Source organism: Astyanax mexicanus, chromosome 22 (assembly GCF_023375975.1).
Source record: "Astyanax mexicanus isolate ESR-SI-001 chromosome 22, AstMex3_surface, whole genome shotgun sequence".
Classification (NCBI taxonomy): Eukaryota; Metazoa; Chordata; class Actinopteri; order Characiformes; family Acestrorhamphidae; genus Astyanax; species Astyanax mexicanus.
In genome coordinates this window covers 30,094,154-30,114,994 of record NC_064429.1, presented here as the reverse complement: position 1 = coordinate 30,114,994, position 20,841 = coordinate 30,094,154, and the positions used below count along the sequence as shown (strand labels likewise).

Genomic DNA, 20,841 nt, shown 5'->3' with positions numbered 1-20,841 from the left:
TTGCTGTTTCTGGGTGGGTAGATAGTGCTTTTTCCCCTCATAACTCCTAGGGTGATGTGGATCAGCATAAGGCATCTGTGAGCTGATGTATCAGAACCGAGTCGCTGCGCTTTCCTCCGAGTGCGCTGTGATGCTACTCAGCAGTTCAAAAACAGGGCGGAGTCTGACTTCACATGTATTGGAGGAGGCATGTGCTAATCTTCACCCTCCTGGTGTTGTGGAATCACCAGTGATAGTGGGATATACAGCTAAGTGGAAGCTGAATGGGAGAAAATGGAAAAAAAAGAAGTAGTGTTTAGTAGTGTAAAATGGCAGATGTATAGAGAGTTGTAGAGGTTCCTAATGGAGTCATGTGGAATATTCTCATGCAGTTCCTGCAATTTGTGCAGTTGGGCAGGTAGAATTATTGGTAGCTCGTTTAATAGCATCCCAGTGTCTAAATCTGTATTTTTAAGCCAAGCTCTTGAGAAGGCGGCAGTATGTGGGGGAGCATTGTCCCACTAGAATGGGTGTTTCAGAAAGGTTTGGCCACTGGTTTCAGCATCTTATTATCTTGTAATAACCAAAAGACCAAAGGTGATCTGGCATAGTATGAAATTGCACCCCACACCATGATGCTTAACCTAACTCTAACTCTGCTTTACAGTTTAACCCCTAGATATCATTATATTATACATTGTCACAAATGTATTAACCCCTTGTCTGTCCATTTCTATAGTTTGCCTCTGACCTGCGGAAGCACCCAGAGCTGCTGAACTCTTCAGACAGTGAGCTGGTGGACAGTCTGCTGCAGGAGAACTTCACTCTACCCAACATCAGCACCCTGCTGGAGCAGCTGGACACCATTGACAACGCCGCCTGTGGCTGGACGCAGTTCATGTCGAAGGTTTGAGTATGGCTTTTTGTTTGTACGATATACTGTCCCAAAATATATAGTGATAAACAATATTATTGTCATTTTAAGACCATTTTACACAACTGATTTAATAATATACACAATACATAATAATGCAGTTACACGCTTTAAAGAGCAGTTTTAAATACAGCTCTTTGAAAAAGTAAAATGAACATTGTTGTTTTATTCTATTTAAACTACAGACAACATTTCTCCCAAATTCCAAATAAAAATATTGTAATTTAGAGCATTTATTTGCAGAAAATGAGAAATGGCTGAAATAACAAAAAAGATGCAGAGCTTTCAGACCTCAAATAATGCAAAGAAAACAAGTTCATATTCATAAAGTAAGTTTTTAAGAGTTCAGAAATCAATATTTGGTGGAATAACCCTGGTTTTTAATCACAGTTTTCATGCATCTTGGCATCATGTTCTCCTCCACCAGTCTTACACACTGCTTTTGGATAACGTTATGCAACTCCTGGTGCAAAAAAATCAAGCAGTTCAGCTTGGTTTGATGGCTTGTGATCATCCATCTTCCTCTTGGTTATATTCCAGAGGTTTTCAATTTGGTAAAATAAAATAAAAAAGAAACTCATCATTTTTAAGTGGTCTTTTATTTTTCTAGAGCTGTATATATAACACCACAGGTTTTAAACATTATTGACATTCTAGCTCATCCATCTTAATAGGCCTTCCTTTATGAGAAAACATCAACTTTTATGTAGCATTTGTTTATTTATGCATTTCTATCCCATATTTATTTGTTTATTTGGTATTATTTATTTATTTATTTATTAATTTGCAATTCAATTATGGAATATTGTATTTATTTATTTATTTATTAATTTGCAATTCAATTATGGAATATTGTATTTATTTATTTATTTATTTATAATAAAATTATCACTTGTAATGCCCCAACTAGACTAGCAATCTAACATGTAAAGACAGACTCCGCCTCTTTTTAAACTACTGCTGATGCAGCATCACTGAGTAGCATCACAGCGCGCTCGAAGTAAATCGCAGCGACTCGGTTCCGATACATCAGCTCACAGACGCAGCCTTGTGCTGATCAACATCACCCTTTGGAGTGATGAGGGGAAAGAGCGCCATCTACTGTACCCACCCAGAGAGAGCAAGGCTCTCAATTGTTCTCTCTCAGGGCTCCGGCAGCTGATGGCAAGCTGCATGACTGAGATTCGTACCAGCGATATCCCAATCATATTGGCAGCACTTAAAACCACTCAAAACCCTTCACATTTAATTTATGTATGTAATATTTTTTGTGTGTTTATTAAACTACTAGCTAAAATAAAGTTTGTTGATGTTTCAGGTCAGTGTGGATATTTTTAAAGGCTTCCCGGATGAGGAGAGTATAGTGAACTACACGCTGAACCAGGCCTACCACGACAACGTCTCCGTGTTCGCCAGTGAGTGACCCCTCCGTTCCCTCTCCTGCAGGCTTTCTCTGTACAGGTCCCTCCGCCACAGTTAGTAAATAGTTGATGAAGAACACGTTCCAGCTCCTGGCTGAGCTGGAGACTCTGGCTTGTTAAGTCTAATCGGATGCTCTGTGTTCTCCGTGTTCTCCGTGTTCTCTGTACAGGCGTGATCTTTCAGACTAATAAGGACGGCTCCCTGCCCCCCCATGTCCAGTATAAGATCAGGCAGAACTCCAGCTTCACTGAGAAAACCAACGAGATCCGCCGAGCTTACTGGCGCCCGGGGCCCAACACCGGCGGCAAGTTCTACTTCCTCTACGGCTTCGTGTGGATCCAGGGTAAAAACAGCCTTTATACATCTTTTAAACAGCTGCTCACACTTTACTTTCTATTCAGTGAGAGTTTATCTTTGGTAAAATAAAGCTAAAATAGTGTGAATAGTGAACAGTTAATATTAAATAGTGTAAATTTGGTGTTTAGCTTCATGCTCATCTGTTTATGTCTTCTTTAATATAAAGAGCACATTTTTATTACTAGCATATAAATATTCTAATATAAATATGCATTCTGTCTATTTATTCATTTGGCTTTTTTATTTAATATATATTGAATTATTAATTAATTAATAAATAACATTTTGTTACATTTCATATATTTCTAAAAAAAAATGAACCCCACATTTTAATGGATATATTTATATAGGTTTGACATTTTACTTTTATGACATATCTATTTATTTGTTTAAAAAAATATATTTGTTTAGATATTTATTTATTCATAAATTAATTTAGTGACTTTTTACTTATTAATGTAAAATTTTGTAAACATTTATTTATTTAGATATTAATTTTATATAATAAAAAAAAATTGTCTCAATTACTTTATTTATTATTGTGACATTTTAAGAATTTATTGTAAGATATATTGTGACATAAAATATATTTATTTATTTATTTAGATATTTATTTATATAATAAAAAATCACATTTATTTGTTCACTTAATTACTGATTTATTCTTGTGGCATTTTATTGTTATTTATTATTATTTATTGTTTAAAAATATATATATTTTTTGTGACATGAAGCATATTTATTTATTTATTTATTTATTTATTATTTTCTATTAAATAATAAATCTATAATTTAAAAAAATACAGTCATTTATTTATTCAACTATTTCCCTCCATTTTTTTTGTCATTTTTAATGTGGTATATTAGGCTGTACTGGAGGCAGATTTTAATAAGTCATTAAAGGGGAATAAAGCCACATATTTACATTGAAGTATGTGTTGGGGGAGCTGTTAGTTTGGACAGGGTAAGAACATTCTGGAAAGCTCAGATAAAGCCAGTGAGCAGAAAATGATTTGTATGTAATTTCTAAAAATAATATTAAAAGGTCATTTTGTGAGACAGTAGCAGGTCTTTATTTCAGGCGGACGCTCGTGCTCACTCCTGCACTCTGTGTTCTTATTATTGATTGACATATTGTGAGTTTTGATGAATTTATAGGCAGAAGAGGGTAGATTTTCGCCGCCGCTCCGCTCCTGAGCATTGTTTCTGCAGTTTGTCTGAAAGACTGAGCAAAACTGTGGGCAGAGCAATAAATCACTTGCTCAGGAAATGCCCACAGAGGCCCGAGGTGCCGTGGGGAGCTGTTTTTTGGCGCATGATGTTTTATTCAGGGTGTATTGTATTCTGGTAAACTGCTTACCTGGTTATGCTAAGCTCGGGACACCTGTGAAGGTACGGGTGGAGAGTGTGGTCTCAGCAGTTTTCAGAACTGCATCATATTTTATTTAACAGCTTAATAAAAGCTAATAAGAGCTGATCTCTTACCTCAGTGCACTCGAACACTGTGACAGTGGTTTTAAATGACTCTGTTATAAAAGTGTGGCTTGAAATGGGTTTAAACAATAGTTTTTTGTCTGTTTCAGTCATTTACTGTATTTCTCAAGCAGATATGTACATGATTACGGGTGTGGACTAATTAGACACTGGGTCTTGCCATAATTCCCTATTAAAAATCTTCCAGAGGCCACTTTTAGATAGTGTACCTCTTGGTGAGATACCGTTGACTGATGCCTTAACAATGCATTTGAAGAATATTTGCCCTGTTGAAAGACTTTAGAGCTTGTTTTAGAGGTCTATGCAACCTATAATTATAACAACGAATCCAGGTATTGTTTAGGATGCGCACCAGTCAGATTTTAGTATATGGAGTCCTCGTGGTGAGCACCTCAATCTTGCTTTTGCTGTTTGTGTTGTGAAGGAGCCAACATATACGGCAGTCAGTCACCCCTAGTAGTGAAATGAGGGACACCAACAGCTCAGCAATATGGTTAGTGCATCCTGTGGCCAACTAAAATGTTTCAGCAGGACAATGCTCCCCCACACACACACAGCAAGTGTTGCCAGATTTATTGCCAATCAAGGAATTCAGGGAACCTATAAGTGTGCAGGATCTACAGGCACATGTATCTACAGAACATACATGCCTCCATAACCAACAGTATTGCATCTTGTATTCAGACTAGAGGTGCCCAACAGGGTGTACTAAAGCCTTCTTTCTTATTTGTACAGTTTTCCCATTATACTTATATTACCATTACATTCACACAAATATAAAAAAAAATATTCCATTTCCACAACTTCTTTAGTGCATTACATATATATATACAGCTCTGGAAAAAATGAAGAGACCACTTCAGTTTCTCAATCAGTTTCTCTGATTTTGCTATTTATAGGTTTATGTTTGAGTAAAATAAACATTGTTGTTTTATTTTATAAACTACAGACAACATTTCTCCTAAATTCCTAATAAAAATATTGTCATTTAGAGCATTTATTTGCAGAAAATAATGCAAAGAAAACAAGTTCAAATTTATAAAGTTTTAAGAGTTCAGAAATCAATATTTGGTGGAATAACCCTGGTTTTTAATCACAGCTTTCATGCATCTTGACATGTTCTCCTCCACCAGTCTTACACACTGCTTTTGGATACCTTTATGCTATTCACTCCTGGTGCAAAAATTCAAGCAGTTCAGCTTGGTTTGATAATTTGTGATCATCCATCTTCCTCTTGATTATATTCCAGAGCTTTTCAATTTGGTAAAATCAAAGAAACTCAACATTTTTAAGTGGTCTCTTATTTTTTTCCAGAGCTGTATATATTTTTCGACATGGTACCAAGATTCAGATTTTTTCTTTATAAGTACATTATTTTTTAAATATATTTTGTATTTATTGAAGCTGCAATAATGTAACAGATTCTGCTCTGTCTTTTTTCTGTCAGATATGATGGAGAGGGCCATCATTAACACATTTGTCGGCCATGATGTGGTGGAGCCTGGGAATTACGTCCAGATGTTTCCGTACCCGTGCTACACCAGAGACGAGTGAGTTCCTCTCTTCTTTTTCATCTTTGGTCTCCTCAGTTTTCCTCACACCTCACTCATCATTAGATAACTCCCAGTGGTTTGTGATGGTGAGGAAGTGCGATGATGTCGGAGGTGTTGGTAATTGCCAGTTCTGACACTTCTGATAATATGCTACTATGCTTGTGAAGTCAGCGTGTCACTGAATTACGCTAACGCTGAATTGTTTCTGCTGGTCTGTGCAGTTTCCTGTTCGTGATCGAGCACATGATGCCCCTGTGTATGGTCATCTCCTGGGTGTACTCAGTGGCCATGATGATCCAGCACATAGTGGCTGAGAAGGAGCATCGGCTCAAAGAGGTAAAGAGCGTCAAATATATATATATATATATATATATATATATATATATATATATATATATATATATGTGTGTACAGGGGTTGGACAATGAAACTGAAACACCTGTCATTTTAGTGTGGGAGGTTTCATGGCTAAATTGGAGCAGACTGGTGGCCAATCTTCATTAATTGCACATTATTGCACCAGTAAGAGCAGAGTGTGAAGGTTCAATTAGCAGAGTAAGAGCACAGTTCTGCTCTAAATATTGCAATGCACACAACATTATGGGAGACATACCAGAGTTCAAAAGAGGACAAATTGTTGGTGCACGTCTTGCTGGCGCATCTGTGACCAAGACAGCAAGTCTTTGTGATGTATCAAGAGCCACGGTATCCAGGGTAATGTCAGCATACCACCAAGAAGGACCAACCACATCCAACAGGATTAACTGTGGACGCTGTAAGAGGAAGCTGTCTGAAAGGGATGTTCGGGTGCTAACCCGGATTGTATCCAAAAACATAAAACCGCGGCTGCTCCTGGAAGAAAGTGTTGGATTGCAAAGATAAACGTTACTAGGAACAATAAACGATTAAAAATTTAGACTGATATGGGTGACTTTTGGTCGTATTTATTGAGCTACATGTACAGAAGTAGTGAGTAATGCATATGTTACCCAACATGCCAGAGTTGTAGAGGTTCCTAATGGTGTCCTCCAATAACAGTCCCTCCTGTGCAGCTCAAATATTTACACAGTAAAGGGTGAAATGAATGTTAATAGTGATCAGGGATATGTCTGGTGATGCAACTGGCCATGGCATAGTCTCTGTGTCTTCAAGGCAGGTCTCTTGCCTGTCTGTCAAGACTACCCACCGATTTCATTCCTATCGATTGATTAATTCTGGGTGCAGCTCTGATTAATACTATTTGACTAATCAAGCTACAAATATTATGTATTATTTATTATATATTGTATATTTTATACATATAAAATGATCAGCCCTAACATTAGCACCACTTGCCTAATAGTAGCTAGTAGGTAGGTCCCCATTGTGCTGGTACTAATGTTATGGCTAAGCTTGTAAATGACCTGTTCTCTAATGGTATAATAAAACTGTAGAAGCTAAAACTTGATCGAATAATCATTGCATGCCAATCATAAATATTACTAATAATGACTAACATTCTGATGATGATGATGATGATGATTTCTCTCAGGTGATGAAGATGATGGGTCTGAACAATGCGGTGCACTGGGTGGCCTGGTTCATCACTGGCTTTGTGCAGCTCTCCATCTCAGTGACCGCCCTGACCGCTATACTGAAGTACGGCAAGGTTCTCCTCCACAGTGACCCCTTCATCATCTGGCTCTTCCTCACCATCTATGCCATCGCCACCATCATGTTCTGGTAATGTTATACACTATAACTACACATTATTACATATAGTACTACCTACCGTATTTGTCGCACTTTGAGGCACATTGTATTCTAAGGCACACTATCAAATGAACGTCTATTTTCTGGTCTATTTTCTGGTCTATTTTCATACATAAGGGGCACTGAATTATGAGGAGCATTAAGCGACACTAGTAAAGAACAGGGGCGTCACAATGTTTTACTTCTAATTTACTTTTAATAAAAGTTAAATAACCAAAACTGTAATTCTTAAAAAATATATTTTCTTTTAAAGTCAACCGAGCACTGGATGCTAATCTATACAGATTGCTCCTCTAAAAACTGTTTATTTGTGTAAGTAAAGCGCTTCCCTTTATTTAAAGTAACTTTATGTGTCTGGAGAATCAGCATTATTCTGTATCTGGATAAAAGCAAGCAAAAAAAAAAAAAAATATATATATATATATATATATATATATATATATATATATATGTGTATGTATATATATATATATATATAAAGTACATTATATGGTTTGTAATTATATTAAAATGTTAAAAAAAACTCAGTTCTGCATTTCACAATTACTTAATATACTTATTTTGTAAGTTAGCATTCTAACTTATATTGTGCTCCATTGTCTTTCTGGAATTTTCTGTTCCACCACTTACATGGCACAATGACGATATCTCGATATTTTTTTCTGAATTGCGATATACGATATATATCTCGATTTTTTTTTCATCCGATAAGGTAATATCAAAAAGGTACATTTGAGACAAAGCTACATGTTCCAAATTTTATATTGGTACTTTTATAATTCAGTGCCGTATCCTGTATGTTAGAGTAGCCTCTCCTCTGTGCACGACACTCATTATTTAGAACGCAGGCGATTGGTCTTTGAGTTTCCTTTACTACAAAACCTCCGTCAACGGCTAGTAAAGTTCAAAATTAACCCTGTCAGAATGAACTAGTTCTCAATAGTGGACCAGGTCCGCCTCTAACTGACCCTCGCTCTACAAAATACCTTATTCTGCTGCTCATCTGACTCACTGAATCCAAACCGCTCTGGCTGCCTAACTGCGGTGGGGGAGGGGAAGTGTGTTTAGTGAGTGAGGGAGGCGGGGCTAGGTGAGGCTGAGAGACAGTGGGAGAACTGACGGGGCTCACTGTAGTGCGGCGTAGTCTATATCGATACAAACAATACTGTCTCGTCTTATATCGCATATGAAAATATATCGATATTTTTTGAATCTCGATATATCGCCCAGTCCTAATAGTAATATAGTTTATGGTGGTTATGTCTAAACAATATATCATCCAAAAATATACTTTATTGTGTGCATAGCACCGTTATATACCCTTCTCGCCCACACAAGCCTTGCATTAAGCAGCTTGTGATGTGAGCTTGAGATGATCCTATTCTATTGGAAGTATTGGCTATATGTCTTCTTTCTTTATAAGAATGTAGACAATTTGCTTTGTCAGTGTCAATTATGTCAGTGGTGACTGAGCTGAAATCATTCTTTTAAAGAGGTGTCCACATATTTTTGGACATTTTCTGCTGAATAATCTTTATATTTCTTTTATTTCCACTAGTTTCCTGGTGTCCGTGATCTACTCCAAAGCCAAGCTGGCCTCAGCGTGTGGCGGGATTATTTACTTCCTCAGCTACGTCCCCTACATGTACGTGGCCATCAGGGAGGAAGTGGCCCACGACAAGATCACGGCCTTCGAGAAGTGCATTGCGGTAGGTAGCGTCCTCGTGCCCACTCGCTCTCCGGAGCTGCGGCTGTTACCTCAGGGTGCTTTAAGATGAAAGAGGCAGTCTTCTCTTTGGCAGTTAGATCTATGCTACCATCTGTCTTTCTCTTCATATGAGACTTCCTCTCTGCCCGCAGTCTCTCATGTCCACCACCGCTTTTGGCCTGGGCTCAAAGTACTTCGCCTTGTACGAGGTGGCCGGAGTGGGCATCCAGTGGCGCACCATCAACCAGTCGCCTGTAGAGGGCGACGACTTCAACCTGCTGCTGTCCATCGTCATGCTGATCATCGACGCCACTGTGTACGGGGTGCTGACCTGGTATATAGAGGCTGTGCATCCAGGTGAGCTGTGAGAAAGTTCATACATTAAATTTATATCTCCTGTATATATATAGGAGAACTCGGGTGTAAAATGGTGTAGTAAAACATGAAAAAATTACTTACCTTTGATGAATAGCACACCTCCGCTCTCACACAGCGTTCTGAGATTCAGAAATTTTAAGATTGTCCAAACACCCTTCAGACTGGGTGACATGGGGCATAATTTGCACCAATAAATCGTTTTCCACCGTTCTCCAGCTCAAAGTAGCTCCACACCTCCTTGCTAGAATCTGAAGAGCCCTGACATTTAAAACGAGGCATTAATAACTTAAAAAGTGCACAAGAAGCTTATTAAAAACTACTATTTACATATATATAACGCTAGCTTCAGCTCCGAGCATTGTCATTACTCGTGAGGCCGGCTGCTACGCTATGCGGAGTCCCTGCTTTGCAATGCTTATTCCTATCTTACACCCGTCAACAGTCAATTTTCACTTCATTTCAATTTGCGCCCACGCTGTTAAAATAGCGTCAGAGTTTAAGAATAAATCTACACTGATGGGTGTGGTGGTCTAAAAATGAAGCGTGTTCAGGTATCTGGCGTGTTTCTATCTTGGTGGCGGGAAATACAGGTGCGCCACTGACTGATTAAAACCCTGACAACAGTCAACAGTCAGCTGCCTAGTTATATCTTATCCATGCAGGAATGCTGTGCGCACTGTGCACCCTCAGTGTGTGTACACTCCGCTCGTTACACACACACGCTACAGAGCACAAACCTGACTGTTACTGGCTCACTGAGGAAGCTGTCTGAAAGGGATGTTCGGGTGCTAACCCGGATTGTATCCAAAAAACATAAAACCACGGCTGTCCAAATCACGGCAGAATTCAATGTGCACCTCAACTCTCCTGTTTCCACCAGAACTGTCCGTCACCACAATAAATTATTGTGGTCTAAAAACAGGTGTTTCAATTTCAATGTCCAACCCCTGTATAATGCTATAATGCACAGTAATGCTTCTCATCAAACACTGCAGACACAAATGCAGGCACCTGATAACATCAAATATGAAAGATATTATAATTAATTAATGTTATTTACAAGCACAGCAGAAGTGTCTGTATGAAAGTAGGGTACACAACATTCTCCACATCCTCTAGCTAAGAACTGCTGCTTCAGCTCTCAGTGCTGTTCTGTATAATTCGTACTGTAGAAGTGGCTCAGTAATGCGTAATTATAGGCCACTGTGTCAGCTGTTCCTATCAAACGGAACGTTCTGTAAAACCCACCCGTCACTACCTGTATCCCCCCAGGGTGTGTGTGTCTCGTAATAATGAGCTATAAAGACTTTAAAGTATGCACTTTAAGGCTCTAGATCTCCATAATGCTCTTCTGCTTCTCAGGGATGTACGGGCTGCCCAGGCCGTGGTACTTCCCCTTGCAGAAATCCTATTGGCTGGGCAGCGGGCGCATCGAGACGTGGGAGTGGCCGTGGGGGAGCAGTGCCAGGCTGAGCGTGATGGAGGAGGACCAGGCATGTGCCATGGAGCACAGGCGCTCAGGTACCACTGATTTGCGGAGTTGTGAGGGTTCAGATGACCTTATTAGTATTGAACCATAATATTAATTTATTAAAATAGTGTATTAATATATAATTGCATAATAAGCTTAAAAAGTTCTTTTAAAAAATCAGGAACGTTTTTTACTAATGTGAGCTATTTTATTTTATATGCATTATGTGCCAATAAAGCACATATCATTTTTTAATTGTAAAAAGTTAGAAGAAATTATATTTAAAAAAAAAATAAAACAAAATAAATCAACCAAAAAAAGGAAATGGTTGATATATGGTTATTAATTAATTTATTTAACATTTTTGTATTTGTTTGAATAACTGGATCATTTTACATATGGTTGCATGGATAATTTCTTCAAAACAGAATAAAAAAGATCAATATTTTAACTGGGATGGGCACAAGTCATCTATAAGCATTATATTACACTGTATTTTATTACAGCTGCAACCCCCCATTCACTCACCAAGAAAGCACACTAATCTGCTTTCAATGACACAATGGCAAAAGTCATGGGATAGTAACTAGTTTAGATTTTACACAACCATAAATAGACCTGTCACAATAATAACATAAAAGACTTTTCGTACAACACAGGACCTCAGTTATATTAATAATTGAGATATTGTCTCTCTCTCTATATATGTCATGACAGGCCTATCCAGAAATCTCTTATCCGTTTAGCCCCCATTGTCAGTCCTTGCTAAAACTCTCACATCTCACATCTTGTTGTGATTTCATTTTCTGTCACTATAACAGAAAAATAATTGTTTTACTTTTTTCTTTTTTTTTTTTTTTTTTTTTTTTTTTTTTTTACATAATATGAATATGGCAGTTGTTCTTTATTTTCTGGCAGAATGTTATGAGGAATGGACCAACAGAAATGCTCCAAAACTTGACTTGCTATAAAAGTTCCATTAAAATGTATTGTTTAATTGTATATGTGACCGTGTCTGCCTCCAGAGGAAACCCGTGGAATAGAAGAGGAGCCCAGTCACCTGCCGCTGGTGGTCTGCATAGACAAACTTACTAAAGTCTACAAGACTGGCAGGAAACTGGCTCTGAACAAGCTGAGCTTAAACCTGCACGAGAACCAGGTCGTCTCCTTCCTCGGGCACAACGGCGCCGGCAAGACCACCACCATGTGAGACAGTTCACTCTTTTAAATGTGGTCCATTTATGTCATTTGTCTGAACAGTTCATGCTCATTAGCTTTAATGTGAATACAACCTTTAATGACTTGTGTTATGTCTGATCCATAGGTCCATCCTCACCGGACTGTTCCCCCCCACCTCTGGCTCGGCCACCATCTACGGCCACGACATCCGCACAGAGATGGAGCGCATCCGGCAGAACCTGGGCATGTGCCCCCAGCACAACGTGCTGTTCGACAAGCTGAGCGTAGAGGAGCACCTGTGGTTCTACTCGCGACTGAAGGGAATGGCTGAGGAGGACATCCGCAAAGAGATGGACAAGTCAGTCTACACATTTATCATAATACATGTGTGTGTGTTTGTCTGGAAATTAGGTGTATTCAAGTAAATATCTGGCATATTGCTTGTTTCTTGGCCACAGAAAACACAGGTGCACCACTGATTCAATACAACCTAGGCAGACATCAACACAGGCCCTCAAGATGCACAAAATATATACAGCAATGAAAAAAATAAAAGACCAATTAAAAATTATGAATTTCTTTGATTTTACCAAATTGATAAAAAAAGTTCTGGAATATAATCAAGAAGAAGATGGATGATCACAAACCATCAAACCAAACTGAACTGATTGATTTTTTGCACCAGGAGTAAAGCAGCATAAAGTTATCCAAAAGCAGTGTGTAAGACTGCCAAGGAGAATGCCAAGACCCACGAAAACTGTGATTAAAAACAGTGTTATTCCACCAAATATTGATTTCTGAACTCTTAAAACTTTATGAATATGAACTTGTTTTCTTTGCATTATTTGAGGTCTGAAAGCTCTGCATTTTTTTTTGTTATTTCAGTCATTTCTCATTTTCTGCAAATAAATGCTCTAAATTACAATATTTTTATTTGGAATTTGGGAAAAAATATTGTCTGTAGTTTATAGAATAAAACAACAATGTCCATTTTACTCAAATATATACCTATAAATAGCAAAATCAGAGAAACTTTTTTTCCATAGCTGTATATAAAAAATACGATAATCTAAAAAAATGACCATTAAAAAAATTGACACTTAAGAAGTAAAGAATTTTTACTTATAAAATATAAAATGATAAAAAAGATGATGTAAGCTAATAAACAATAAGAAATTATAAAATGAATAATAATGAACTAAGATAAAAACAAAATATAAAAACATAAGAATCAAAAATAAAATAATAATAGAAACAATTAAATCTAATAAATGAAACAAATTAAAATAATTACAGAAAATATAAAAAATGGTGATTAGAAACTAAAGGTTTAAAAGTTGAAAATGGTTCAGTGATTCCAGTGAGCTTCCTGTAGTAAATTCCTGCTCATTGGTGCACTGTAGCTAAAAGCAGATTGTCCCAGTTTACTGGGGGACAAACAAATAGCAGTTAACTAGCAGTTAAATTAGTTAAATTCTGAAAGTAATTAGTGTGGTATTCTACAATGGATGCAACATCTCTAGTGTTCCTGTGTCAGCTCTAGAACCAGCATAATAAATCTGACCAGGAGGCGCTTCGTAAAAATAGAAATGGATGAAATGTAGAATATGTGCCTTTAAAAATGTCTACTTGATAGACAGCACACTTAGGACTGGATTTAGATGTGATCATTCTGTTCGTTATCATTCTGTCACACTGAGATCATAGTGAGAGCTGGTGTAGGAGTGTGTTTCTGCGCTGTTCCCCATATTAAGTCTGTTATTACTTAATATAATATAATGGCCTGGTTATCAGCCTGTAACAGCTTTAACACAGCCATTATTACTGAACAAAAGAGAGTGTCAGTAATGCTCAGCAGCATAAAACCTACAATATTAGTCAAGCCCACTAAATCAGTATCACCTCCAGAAACCTCAGATCCAGCGGCTTATGGCTGTAAAGAAATAGCAGTTCAGTAGAATTAGCTTATTTCCATTTTTTACGACATATTCTTTACGCCTAAATATTTAATTATGAGGTTTTAATCTCTTTGTTTTATCTCTATAATGTCATTTCCTGTTCATTAAACAGATGATGTCTAAATGTCTAAAGAGCTGCCACTATGATCAGGAGATTGCTGGTTCGAATCCTGTTTATGCAGCTTGCCATCAGCTGCCAGAGCCCTGAGAGAGCACAATTGGCCTTGTTCTCTCTGGGTGGGTACAGTTGATGGCGCTCTTTCCCCTTGACATCACTCCTAGGGTGATGTTGATCAGCACAAGGCTGCGTCTGTGAGCTGATGTATCAGAACCGAGTCGCTGCGCTTTCCTCCGAGTGCACTATGATGCATCAGTAGCAGTTTTAAAAGAGGCGGAGTCTGAGTTCACGTGTGTCGGAGGAGACATGTGCTAGTCTTCACGCTCCTGTTGTTTGGGGCATCACTAGTGATAGCGGGTTATGTAATGGGATAAAAATTAGAAATAAGATAAAAATATATAAAATTAATAAACAGATGATGTCATGTGTTTAAATTTCAGGATGATTGAGGATCTGGAGCTGTCGAATAAGCGCCACAGTCTGGTGCAGACGCTCTCCGGAGGCATGAAGAGGAAACTCTCAGTGGCCATCGCGTTCGTGGGTGGTTCTCGGGCGGTCATTCTGGACGAACCCACTGCTGGAGTGGACCCGTATGCCCGTCGGGCCATCTGGGACCTCATCCTCAAATACAAGCAGGGTCAGAATCAGCACACAGTCACAATACCTTATTTATTTATATACTGTATACTGGTTTGGAGGTGTAAAGTGATGAACTCTAAAGCTACTTTGTACTTGTATATTGTAATGCCAGTAAAGATGAATCTAATCTAATCTAATAAGCAATTCCACAAATGTAAAGGTTTGCATAAAAACAAAACAGTATAGAGTAAGTAAAAAAGTAAGTAAAAAAGTGTCATTATATTATTTATTCGCCCATGGTATAATAATATTAGATAATAGTTTGGATTTATTTGAAATGATACTGTTTTTTTTACTGTGTGTATTCATGTATATATGTGTGTGTTTGTGTGTGTGAACAGGCCGCACCATCCTCCTCTCCACCCACCACATGGACGAGGCTGACCTGCTGGGTGACCGCATCGCCATCATCTCTCACGGAAAGCTGAAGTGCTGCGGTTCTCCTCTCTTCCTCAAGAGCACCTATGGAGACGGATACAAGCTCACACTCGTCAAGAAGCAGAGCGACTCCAACGCTGCAGGTCAGACCTGAAAGAGTGTGTGTGTTTGTGTGTCCTCAACTGTGTGCTCTTCTACTTTACAATGACCATTTCACTGTAATCTCCCTATCACAAAAGACTGTTATGTAAAAATGATTTTCCCTCTTTAATGATATGGTAACACTCAGTAGTCACCAATAGGGGTACATCAATGAACAGTACACAGGACAGTAATAACCAATTTTGATTGGTCATGGTGAAATGGTGCAGTAAGGCCTCAACTAATTATGAATTGGCACTGGTTACATTGCTCTATTAAAATGTTTAAGAATGCTGAACATACTGTAAATAAGAAGTTGAGAAAGTTTTTTAATGACTAATAATGTATTTTTGTGTTAATTAGTAATACATTGAATAAAAGTTTTAAAGTATGTACTCTTATTGTAAAGTGTTACCAATAATATAAATATGCCATACAGTTTGAAAATGGATTTTATATACAGCCCTGGAAAACATTAAGAGAATACTTCAGTGATTCTGATTTTGCTATTCATAAGTTTATGTTAAAAGTAAAATGAACAGTGTTGTTTTATTCTATAAACTATGAAAAATACTTCTTTCGAATTCTGAATAAAAATATTGTCATTTAGAGCATTTATTTGCAGAAAATGAGAAATGGCTGAAATAACAAAAAAAGATGCAGAGCTTTCAGACCTCAAATAATGCAAAGAAAAACAAAATGAAAACAAGTTCATATTCATAAAGTTTTAGAGTTTATCAATAAGAAATCAATATTTGGTGGAATAACCCTGGTTTTTAATGACAGTTTTCATGCATCTTGGCATCATGTTCACCTCCACCAGTCTTACTCACTGCTTTTGGATAACTTTATGCTGCTTTACTCCTGGTGCAAAGATTCAAGCAGTTCAGTTTGGTGGTTTGATGGCTTGTGATCATCCATCTTCCTCTTGATTATATTCCAGAGTTTTTCAATTTGGTAAAATCAAAGAAACTCATTTTTTAAGTGGTCTATTTTCCAGACCTGTATATATGTACATATATGTATTACTGCAGTCACAATTATCAGTAATTATCAGTAATATGACAGATCGTCTAATGTTTATTGTTTTGCTAGTGTCATACTAGTGTTACTTGATGTAATTCACCCTGACAGTGCGTGACAGCATTTTACACTTACCATGACATGTTATTATCTAGTTATTTCACTTATATACCAAGTACAGTGTCATTCATTAAACATATGTTTCTCTTTATGTCATTTGTTCCACTTGTGAATTCATTTAACGTCTTCTCTCTCCGTTTGTGTGTCTTCAGATCAGTCGAGTGTGGCCCCGTCCTCCTCGATGTCTCCGTGCTCAGAGAGCAGAGTCACTCAGTTTATCCGACAGTACGTGGCCTCCTGCCTGCTGGTGTCCGACTCCAACACTGAGCTGTCCTACGTCCTGCCGTCTGAGGCTGTCAAAAAGGGCTGCTTCGAGAGACTGTTTCAGGTATGTGCATAACTGACAGGGGCGGATTAACACACAGGCAAGCCTAGACTGCAGCTGTGAGGGACATGCAATGATAAAGGCACGCTGATCGGCCACCTTTATTTATTTATTTATTTATTTTATTTTTAAGAAATTTTAACCTCTTTTAGCCCATTTTAATAATTTAAACTTTGTGACTTCAGGGTTGGTTGGTTTGAAAAAGTTGGTTAAATAAATATTTACACCTGTAATTTGTTTAAAATGTGTGATAATGTCAGTCCTGATGCTGTCAGTCTGCCTGCTCAGGACACTGAATTCCCAACAAAGACTCTATTTCCCAGCATGCTCAGTCAGCAGACTTTCCTGACTCCCTGACTGCTGATCACATATCGCTATGGCGTTCCCGCTCGCCTGGTTTCTGATTGCTCACACCTTGACTGCGTTGTATAAATACCCCCGTTTCCATTGTTCCTATTTAATCTATCTTGCCAAGCGTTTTTTTTTATAGTTTTTTCGTGATACCAACTTCTTTTTGTATTTCTGACTGCTCTTTTGCATCGCCCTTCCTATCATTTTGTTTGTTTGTCAATTGAAGGAAAGCAAATCAACTAAAGGACTTGAAAAGTGTAGCCCAGGTCCCCCGATCACCTTAATCTGCCACTGATAACCGATATAAAAAAAAAGTATTGGGAAACATATTTACGTATTTATGAGATGAGAGCACATGAATGTCACCACAAACTCTTTACCATTTTTTTACCATTGGGAAACACAGATCTTTAGACAGGCCCAGAGTTTCCCAGTTGGGGGCGTGTCAATAAAAAGAGGTCAAGGCCCTTGCCAGTGTGGATCCTGCTCCTACAGTAAACTGTAACAGTTAGAGCTCATTAGCTATAGTTTTAAGCTGTACAGGTTAAAAAAAGGTTTAAGACATAATAGTTTAGTATGATTCAAGGTTCTAATGGGATAAAAACATTACTCACCTAATGCGTCACCTAAAGTAGGAATTTCTGAGGAGGACTTGCATTTAAACCAGTGTTGATCTGAGTTGTGGTTTATCTCACAGGCACTGGAGCAAAGTCTGGAGAGCCTGGCCCTCACCAGCTTTGGGGTGATGGACACTACACTGGAGGAGGTTTTCCTCAAAGTGTCAGAAGAAGATCTGTCTATGGAGAACAGCGACGCAGGTGAGAAGACGATGGTGGTTTTGTGTTATTGTGTGTTGTGCTGATGGTACAGTGAGTGGATCAGACACTGCAGCAGTGCTGCTGGAGTTTTTAAACACTGTGTTCAATCACTCACTGTCCTCCACTCTCTGTTACACACTCCTTCCGATTATTTACAGGAAGCTTAAGATTTCAGTATTTTGTCTAAAAGTGAGTTTTTAGTTAAGTTTCTCCTGTACTAAGGATTAGCGTTAGCTGCTAACCACAGAGCTAGCGGAATGTAAATGCTGCCCAATATCACTAGACTGAGAGACTGAGTGTTCCGGTAAACCAGGGCGCTATCAGCTAGCGGTTGGTCCCATGTAGCTTGTGTTAATACACAGCAATGTATGAGCGGCGAAAGAGCTAGGGCTGCGGTTAACGGCTAATGCTAATGCTGCTGCACCCAGCCTTAGTGCTGGAGAAACGTCACAGAAACTCACCCTTAAAATGCTGTACTTAAGCGAGGTGCCTTTACTGCTTCTTAATACTGACTGTTAGAGTTCATATATAAGGCACACTGTTGATTTTTGGGAAAATTAAAGGATTTTAGGTGCGCCTTATAGTCTGAAAAATATGTTATGCAGAGAAACAGATACAGGACTACAGTCTGTAAATGTTATAGCACTTGGTGGACCTGAAAAAAGGACAATGCATGTAGACACACAGAGGTGGTCATAATATTATGCTTGATCAGTGTAATATTGTTATGTACTGTAATAACTAAACAAAAGTGGGTCTACCATTTGCAAGTCTTGACCAGTTTTCCAGCTTAATCAGTCCCTTGGGGCAAACTAGTGAGCCCATGTTTTTACTCTGTACTTTCTGAAAAACATCTTAACTAAGCAATTATGGACAGTGAATGCCTGGTGGACCTTGATTATTTGTCCTTAATGAACATCACTGGGACACTGGGAACATCAGTAGATCACTGGGAACTGACAACTGTGTTGTGGCAACAAGCTCCCCTAAAGCCTCCCCTAAAGAACAGCATGGCACCATTAGCCTACATAACCAGACTAAAAGACCTTAAGTATGCCGTTCACTGCAATTAAAATGTAGATGTTGTTTTTGATAGCTTATATTTTGTTTTGTCATTTTGACGTTTTGTCATCAGTCTTTGATTGGTGGTGGCTTGGCTTGAGCAGATGTTTATTGCCTAAAGTTTGGACCAAACGACCAAACAGATGTTCTGTTTTCCATCTCACTGCCTCCTGGTGTCGCAGTGCTATTAGAGCCGAAATCCTGTAATTTCTACTCACCCACTTCTCTACGGCACTAAAACATTATACTGGATCACCGGAGCACATTTTGTCACAAAAAACAGCTTACATGGCATTTATTAATACTAGAGGCCACAACTAGACATTTTAAAATCACTTCACATCGGTCCATACATAAGTATTAGTATTGTGTCCCATGACTTTTGCCATATATATATATATATATATATTTATCTGTTCTGCTTTGATCTCTAACTTCTTCTGTTCTTTTCTTTTGATCTCTCTTTCAGATATGAAGGACTCTCCTGGAGGCTCCTCTGCAGGAAAGCCCTCCTCTCTTGCGGGGCCGCAGGCTGATGGAGCTGTGGTTGGTGCAGCGACACGCCCAGAGGTGGAGTTGAGTAATCTGGTGATGTGCTCCAGACTGAGTCCCAGTCAGGCCTCTCTGCGCTCCGACTCCTCTCTGGGATCAGTGCGGGGCGATGAGGGTGGTCCATATTCCGACTTTTATGGAGAATACTGCCCCCTGTTCAATAACAACCAGGACCCGGACTCTGCCAGCCTCAGAGGTGTGTGTGTTACAGAAATATACAACAATCAATCAATCAATCTTTATTTTGAAGTACATTGTGGGCAACCCTCGTTTTCAATGTAGCCGAACATTTACAAATAGAGGGATTGACATGACAAAGAAAATAATAACTACATTTAATCATTTTAATATAACAGTAAATAAAAGCTAAAAATAGATAGAAATAAACCGAAACAGGAACTCAAAGTACAAACAGAAATACAAACTGAACATAAACACAACCGATACAGACATAATACACATACAAGAACCGACAAACTAACACTGAAGACACGGGGGCTTAAATACACACGCAAGGCGGGAAAGGAAACAGGTAATACCTAGGGACTAGTAATAAGGGGGCGGGGCTACAAATGAACACAGGTGGGAGCACTGAAGACATAGATGAATACATGGAGAACACAGAGACTACGTGGAGAAATGGAGAAAAGGTAAACAAACACAGAAACACAAGCACAGATGGGACAGGACAGGGGAACAGGGCAAGGACGTGAAAGAATTAAAATAAAATTAATAATAATAAAACTTGTTTTAATGTATAGGAAATTTAGATCAAAAGAAGATAAGATTAATACAGCAAAAAACTGTTAAAATTAAGCTAAAACTAACTTTTATATAGTACAATAAAAAATACAAATAAATAAATGAAGTTAAAAAATATTAATAAAAATAATAAACAATAACAAAACTATAAAATAAAATAAAAAATAAGAACAAAAAATAAAGGGAAATAAAGAAAACTAGAGAAGAACTAAAATGAATTAAAACAAGAACAGGCTGTCTGAAGGTGGTTAGATATTAAAAGTTTAAAATTACTGAGTGACATAATCTATGACATAATTTTTATAGATGTATATTGTTGTGACCCAACACCTATTGGCACAATATAAATGCTGTCATTTGTGTTGGT

General features: G+C 38.0%; 1 protein-coding gene across 1 annotated transcript in view; it reads left to right on the top strand.

Moving 5' to 3' along the window:
* The window catches only part of abca2 (ATP-binding cassette, sub-family A (ABC1), member 2), a 124,552-nt gene that overhangs the window by 80,566 nt on the left and 23,145 nt on the right, over positions 1–20,841 (top strand). The window contains exons 12-27 of the mRNA XM_049470310.1: positions 719–886; positions 2,232–2,328; positions 2,505–2,678; positions 5,634–5,736; positions 5,961–6,075; positions 7,271–7,461; positions 9,050–9,200; positions 9,352–9,556; positions 10,940–11,098; positions 12,074–12,254; positions 12,373–12,585; positions 14,744–14,940; positions 15,284–15,463; positions 16,757–16,932; positions 17,978–18,098; positions 19,630–19,908. Coding sequence (XP_049326267.1) covers positions 719–886; positions 2,232–2,328; positions 2,505–2,678; positions 5,634–5,736; positions 5,961–6,075; positions 7,271–7,461; positions 9,050–9,200; positions 9,352–9,556; positions 10,940–11,098; positions 12,074–12,254; positions 12,373–12,585; positions 14,744–14,940; positions 15,284–15,463; positions 16,757–16,932; positions 17,978–18,098; positions 19,630–19,908 — 2,710 coding nt within the window. The remainder of the gene's footprint in view (positions 1–718; positions 887–2,231; positions 2,329–2,504; positions 2,679–5,633; positions 5,737–5,960; positions 6,076–7,270; positions 7,462–9,049; positions 9,201–9,351; positions 9,557–10,939; positions 11,099–12,073; positions 12,255–12,372; positions 12,586–14,743; positions 14,941–15,283; positions 15,464–16,756; positions 16,933–17,977; positions 18,099–19,629; positions 19,909–20,841) is intronic.